We start from the raw sequence: 6,989 nt of genomic DNA, 5'->3' as shown, positions 1-6,989 counted from the left end.
TTTTATCCTGTTTCATTCTAGTTGCATTTCTGTTGCATTCATTTAGTATCCTGTNCCCAGCTTTTTAGAGAGTCAAAAACCTAGTTTTTACCTTTTGGGGAATTATTCCTTTTGCACTTTTATTTTCTTAAGATCTTGTACTTCTTTTAAAAGGAGAAAAAGACTAAATTCTTCAATATTGTTGGTTTCATAACCTTTTTAATATTGAGAATTTGAGTTTGGTTCTTTCTTCAATATTGTAGATCTTTGATTTATCTTTCTAATGATGCAAGTTTCAGTATTTTCTGGGTTTATGACTTTGTTGTTCATCATGTGTTCTTGTGAGTAGTTGCTTAGGATCTTGAGGATGGGTTAGGCTGGGTTGTGTTTGAGGTTTGTTTGATTTGGTCAAGCTTGATTGTTGTAGATCTCTTCTAGGCTAGATGTTCTTAATGCTGATCCTATATCTGAGAGGGTAGGATCTGATTTCAAGCCTCTTAGCATCACACCAATGTCTAAGGAGCATAGATAAGGCTAGATCTAGAGATTATCATTAGGCTTGCTAAGAGATTAGAAGTCTTGTTTGATTTTTGACATATTGCTTAATGCCTGCTTGTGTAGATTCTTTACTTTGTGAGAACAAGTCTAGAGATGCATGAGTTTGATTGTTTCTTGCCATGAGAGTGGATTAAACATGTCTTAGAAATATATGTCTAGAGATTAGCTCAAGTTGTTTGAGATTTGTTGACCAAGTTAGATGACCTCAATCATAGTCCAGCCCATGAATCCCTCCTCAAGACCTTCCTTGTTTATTGATTTCTTAGCTTAAATCCTGTTGTTTGATCGTTGTTTGATTCGTTTTGGTATTGCTCTGTTTTTCTTGTGTTGCTCTGTTTTGCGTATTTGTCCAGCTCGACCCTGCACTCGATCTACACTCGATCGAGTGCTTGCTCGAGTTCCAACCCAGAACTTGTGTTTATGATTTGTGTTTGTCCTGTTTCATTCTAGTTGCATTTCTGTTGCATTCATTTAGTATCCTGTTCATTACTTACCTTGCATTAGTTCAATACTTGCATTACCATAGTTTCTATTTCTGTTTTAGCTTCATAATTGTGATAATCATTCTGTTCCATTTGCATTTACCTCCTAGCTCTTGTAGTTTTACTTTCTGCACTTTACATTTCATAATAGGATTGTTAGTGACAAACATCCTTTACATCTGGCTTGACTTAGACTCATATGCACATCTTGATTGTTCACAAACACTCAGATTGGATTGACACTTCTTATACTACAATTGCATAAGGGGAATTGAAACACCCTGCCATCCATTCATTCATAAGTCATCATTCCATACATCATTCATCACCACACCACAAATATATGTGTTTCAGGTATTCTAGTGAGGGGATATGTGGTTGGTAGGACATTGTGTTATCTTATGCGAGCCACGGGAAGGAAACCTGGTTAGGGATGACTCAGACGTGTTCAGAATTGTTTGCTCGCGACTCTTGGGGGATGTTAGTTCTCCTAGTACTGCCATATTCTGAGACTTTGTGGCTTGAGATTATGGTTGGTATATCGACTTCGGATGACGATCCGGGGGCGCGCTGTAGGGTGGCAACCCGAGAGACGAATATTGGACTTCCTTTATATATTATGGCATGCTGGCTTAGGCCCGATGAGGAGCCAATATTATGGCATGCAGGTTTTAGCCTGATGAGGAGCCAATAAAAACTCAAGGTCGAGACCTATTAGTAAAGGAAAGTCCAAAAATCGAGAGCAAATAATGCTTGGAGTGTGAGTCTATCGTCTAGAGGTAACCTTCGTAGGTCGGTTGGAGAAAGTGTGGGCCGTAGAGACGGTTGCACTGTAGTTCTTGGCGGACGATTATTCGAGATTCGAGGACGAATCTATGTTGGTGGGGGAGAATTGTAACATCCGTGTTCCGGGAATAGAATTTGAGATATGTTGAGTAAACCAAAAGAGTAGATTTTAATTAATTTTGGTTTAAATAAATCCGGGTTTAATCTAATTAAACCAAAAACCTCTAATCTCTTTCTCAAAGTCACACCTCCTCTCCTGTTTTTGCTATTGTCGACATTGTTATGAGAGAGAGAGGGAGAGAAAGGGAGAGAACTCTTAGTTGTTTAGTGTAAAGGAGGAAGAATAGGAGATGAAGCTTTTTCTTTAGAGTAATGAGAGAAACAGAACTGTCAGGATTTGGGAGAAGGCAGATCCGATTACTCAAAACGTTTCGAAAGATATTTTTTTGGTAGGGTTGTAGCTAAGAGATATTCGTACACTCTCCTTTTTACAGAAGTGAATTTGGGTTAATATTCTAGGAGTTATTGGCAGTTTAGTGGGGCATTTCGTCTCAGTCGCGGATTGAGACCAGCGGGTGTTTCGGGATCGATTGCGGTTTCACCTGAGATCTGATCGTTCTGAAAATTTGTGGGAAGCTTCTGGACGTGTCGACCTTACTTTTCACCGAAGGGATCAGAAAGTTAACAGTTCGTTTTGATTTCTTAGTTTCACTTGTGAGGTTGTTCTTTTCTGATTTTTCTGGCAGTTTGTTTTCAATGTTTGTTTATTGGTGTGATTGGTTGTAGGAGCGAGTTTGGTTGTTCTTGGATATTGGAGAGCCTCTCATTTGGTTGTTTTTATTTTCGTGAATAACTTGTTAAGGTGAGTGCATGACCATAAGCTTATCTAATGTTTTGTGTGATGATGTGTAGGTGTGGTGAAAGTGTTATTGGTTGTTCTGTTTAATGGTTGGTTTGTTATATTTTATTTGGAGTTGTACTCTTGATTTGCTTGTGTGTATAGCTCGTAGATGGGAGGATCGTCTCACTGGGTATTTCTGGTAATATTCACGCATCTCATTGTGTTTGTGGTGCAAGTAGAGGCAAAGTGTGACCATGGGATCATGGCAATGAAGAGGAAGATGTTCTAGTGGCTCGCTTGTTTGTTGTCTGGTTTTTGTTAGATTGCTAGAGTTGAGTCCTAGAATGTTGTTTAGGATTGCTGGTTTTCTGGTTTATGTTGATTAGATCTTTAGTTTATGGTTTTGGAATTATTACGGTTTATTTGATATTGGTTATTGGTTTTATTATTTCCGCTGTTTGGTGTGATCGTGTTTAGGTGGTTAGTGGGTATGGGAGCACTAACTTAGATGTTTATTATTATATTATATTTATATATTTATTATTTATTAATTAAAAAAAACGGGTCAAGTCGTTTTAATTGGTTGTTGTTTCTATTGGAGTTTTTGGTTTAATTTTGTTTTGTATTTCCGCTGTTATATCGATTGGGGTTAGGTTGTTAGTGAGTATGGATCACTAGTTTAATATTATATTCGAAACAAAATAATATGTGCCGGGTCGAATTAAAAATATTCACCCTAACCTCCGCCGTCTTTGAATTTCTGCCTGGTGAAAGAAATCATCGCCGAAAAACAAAATCTGATCATTGATTCTTTTAGTTTCACCTTAGACATGACCACGATTACGGTTATATACGGTTACGGTTTATAATTATTATGATACGGTTAAAATTAAAAAAAATAATTAATGTGATTATTAATATATATATATATAATAATAACTTAGTTAGACTGTTATGAATTATTTTAATTATGCTAATATATGAAAAGTTGAATTAATAGTCTAACAAAATTTAAATTTTTTTTTCTTATCACAATGAAAACAGCATTTAGTCATTACAATGAGTTTTTAAATTTTCCAGACATAGAAAATATTTGTAGTGCAATGATTATAATTAATAAGTCATTTATGTCATTGGCAATGACTCCAAACAATAATGATATTTTAAACTATAGAAAACTTTTTTTTGGTAAGAAACCATTACATAAAATATTAACTTTATAAACTAAGAATGAGTTGATTAACCGAAAAAGACAGTTATTTAAGGATAGCTAGTGGTCCTAGTGGAGTGGAGGGGCATATTAAACAATTTAAGTCATCATTGGAAATTTGGAACGAAATAATCCCTAGTATTAAAAGAAAAGACGTTTAACAAATTAACCTTTTTTTTAAGAAATTATAAGGATATGCCATTCGAGTTAAGACAAAAAAAAAAAAAATTGCTGAGGGTAATTTTCTCAATTAATTTCTGTCTGAATTCGGATAAACACGCAGATCTGTTTTACCCAGTAATCTGACCTGGTTTCAATTTTTAATCTCCATCGTTTATTATATTTTTGAGAATAAATCTGAACCGTTCAATTGACTTAGTGTACTAAACCTAAATTATTTTTTCTTTCGCCTATGCTCTCTCTTAGCCCTAGGCATTCGGGTATTTTGGTCGGGTTCGGGTAGGAACCGATCAGGTTCGGATCTTTCGGGTAGAGGAGTTTAGGATCCAATAGGATAAATAGAAAATACCGGTTCGGGTTCGGTTCAGGTCTTATTGGGTTCGGATCGGTTCGGGTCTAAAATATCAGAACCTATAAATACACAGATATTTATCGGGTATCATTCGGGTTCGGGTATTTTGTACCCGATTACCCAAAATTTTACCCGATTACCCAAAATACCCGAATTTTATCCGATTATCTGAAAATTTAATTCTTAATATTAAGAAAAGATCTTTAAAAATATATGTTTTAAAAGTTTTGGTTAATTTTTTGAATATATAGTTAAACATTTCAATATAATTTTGGTTATTTTTAGTATTTTAATCTATAAAAAATTAATATTTTTGAATTTTAAGCTATCGTTTTGAATAACTGTGTTATAAAGAAACAAATTATAACTAATATTTTATGTATATTATTTTATTTCGGGTATGTTGGATACCCATTCGGTTTTCGGTTCGGTCCTGAGTTTGGTTCCGGGTTTTCGAGTTTAGGACCCAATAGAATATTTTACCGGTTCGGAATTCGAATTCGGGTTCATATTTTTGGATCGGTTCCGATTCGGATTTTGGGTTCCAGTTTTTTGACCAAGCCTACTCTTTCTCGCCGTCTTTCCCAAATGGAGAGATAAGACTTTTTTCCTTTTTGTCGACAAAGTCAAAGAGATGATAAGAGGAAGAGAAGAAGGCAAAAAAATTTGTTCAAGCTTCGTGTATATGCAAAGGTTTTTTGTTTCTTTTATCTTTTAATTAAGTTTAGATTTTAAATCTGTGTTTGATGATTAAAACCAAGTGTAATTGGAATTTTGTTTCTGAATCTTGATGTAGAATGGTTTTGGATTCTTCTATGGTCATCAGCATGATTATAAGATGATAAAACTCAGTCTAAACTTAATTAAAAGAAAAAAAGAGACAAAAACCCAAAACCATACTTTTACCATTAAGGTTTGTTTGTTTATTAAAAGAATAAAAAAACTCTGAGCCTATATCATTTTTGCTTATTTAAAAATGAAGATTTCCATCAATTACTCTTTTTTTATATCTCGATCTTGGGCTGAAGCTATGGCACAAAGTAATTGGGAAGCTTACAAGATGTAAGTTGTTTTTTATATTTTAATGAGACCTTAGTTTGTTCAATTCCCAGATTTTTTTTTCTTCTTAGTTTCAGGTTTTTGGGTTTTGTAGGATTGACGTTTATATATAATTTGGTGAGGAAAAAACTTCATAATACTGCAAAATCGTAACCTGATGAGCTGGTAATTGTATGACTTTCTTGACCAGAGTAACAATATGAGAAACAAGAATATTAAACCATCGGATGTTCGATGGTCATCATCATTATTTTAAGATGGCTACATTTCACATTCTCTTTTGTTAATTCACATCATAATTGGTACAATGAAATGAGGCAGAATTTCAATCGAATACATTGCTGGAGGTAAATTCAACATCTTCTTGCACTATTATTCTATATTTGTTTAGGTATATTAGAAGAATTTGTGATATCTTCTTGATTTGGTTTCGTTTTTTCAGGTGCCCAGGTAAACGACTGTTAAACCTTATCCTCATAACTATTTCTAAATGTTAGTACCTTTTGTTTCTTAACCTTACAATTTATTTGATTATTGCAGTGGATGCTTCAAACTCTTTAGGCAACCAATTACATGGGATCCATTGGAAAGGACAAATAAGGAGATGCAATGAAGGATGCTATCGCAGCTGGTGTCAATGTGAGTCTTCTTTAAGTCCATATCAACGGGAAAAGAGACTGTTTATTACCTATTGTTCTATATCCAGGTCCACTATTTTGGAGATGAGTCAAAACCTACCGGAACTTGCGGTGTCTGTGTTCTTGGTGGAGAAAGGTTAGGTTATAGTCAATCTTTATATTTGCTTTTGATTATTCGCTTAATAAGATGTCCTTCTGTTGAGTTGTATTGAGGCGTGTCTCCCTTTTTTTGTAGGTCGCTCATTGCAAATCTTTCTGCTGCAAACTGCTACAAGGTTGAACACTTGCATAAGCATGAGTACTGGGATCTAGGTAAATAGAAATCTCATCTACTGCCTTTTTTCAAAGAGTTTACTTTATGAGATTTGATACGTTCACATGTTGGAATCTGCTGAGATTTTGTGAAACATGTTTCTTTTTTGGTAGTTGGGAATGCTTTGTTCTACTACATTGATGGATTCTTCATCATAGTATCACCATAATCCATTCAGTTGGTATGTGAACATGCAGCTGCTAACAACAAGCTAAGAAGACATGATCCTTTATGAGAACCAGACATGTCATATTTTGTAATGTCTTCTCTTTCATCAGATTTCAACACATTTCTCTACTGTTTCTCCCTAACATAGCAAGAATCAAGGTTTACTAACATCTGAAATATCTATCAACTCTCGATTAGTACATGATTTTTTCTATTAAGATTTTTTTTTATTAAGAAAAGTTATAAATACGACAAAAATATGTTTTATTATGTATTAAAGTCATACTAATTTCATTCTACAAAAAGAAAACATCTCTATAATATTATTATTTAAAAATTAATATATGAACATTGTAGAACGGGTTAATTATTTTATTCTCTTTTTAACCTTAAAATTGAACTTATATTTTTTTAAACAAATAA

The 6,989-nt window shown here is 34.0% G+C and overlaps 1 protein-coding gene across 3 annotated transcripts; it reads left to right on the top strand.

Moving 5' to 3' along the window:
• Positions 5,342 to 6,782, top strand: LOC104723878 (adenosine kinase 2-like). Of its 3 annotated transcripts, XM_010442310.2 has the most exons (7): positions 5,342 to 5,450; positions 5,542 to 5,794; positions 5,890 to 5,897; positions 5,988 to 6,086; positions 6,154 to 6,221; positions 6,321 to 6,397; positions 6,512 to 6,782. In XM_010442310.2, exons 4-7 carry the CDS (start codon positions 6,057 to 6,059, stop codon positions 6,565 to 6,567), a joined length of 231 nt encoding a protein of 76 aa, XP_010440612.1. In that variant the 5' UTR covers positions 5,342 to 5,450; positions 5,542 to 5,794; positions 5,890 to 5,897; positions 5,988 to 6,056; the 3' UTR covers positions 6,568 to 6,782. The 3 variants fall into 3 exon arrangements, with proteins under 3 accessions (XP_010440612.1, XP_010440611.1, XP_010440610.1); XM_010442309.2 differs by having other exon boundaries at positions 5,542 to 5,897; XM_010442308.2 differs by having other exon boundaries at positions 5,542 to 6,086.

The sequence above is a fragment of the Camelina sativa genome, chromosome 11 (assembly GCF_000633955.1).
Source record: "Camelina sativa cultivar DH55 chromosome 11, Cs, whole genome shotgun sequence".
Lineage (NCBI taxonomy): Eukaryota > Viridiplantae > Streptophyta > Magnoliopsida > Brassicales > Brassicaceae > Camelina > Camelina sativa.
The sequence above is the reverse complement of the archived record's forward strand: the minus strand, read 5'-3'. Positions and strand labels throughout refer to the sequence as shown.

What these genes read in the sequence shown, in the direction of transcription:
- LOC104723878 (XM_010442310.2), top strand. Translation starts at nt 6,057, where the DNA reads ATGAAGGATGCTATCGCAGCTGGTGTCAAT. An exon ending in CTATCGCAGCTGGTGTCAAT is followed by an intron (nt 6,087 to 6,153) that starts GTGAGTCTTCTT and finishes TTCTATATCCAG; the next exon opens with GTCCACTATTTTGGAGATGA. An exon ending in GCATGAGTACTGGGATCTAG is followed by an intron (nt 6,398 to 6,511) that starts GTAAATAGAAAT and finishes CTTTTTTGGTAG; the next exon opens with TTGGGAATGCTTTGTTCTAC.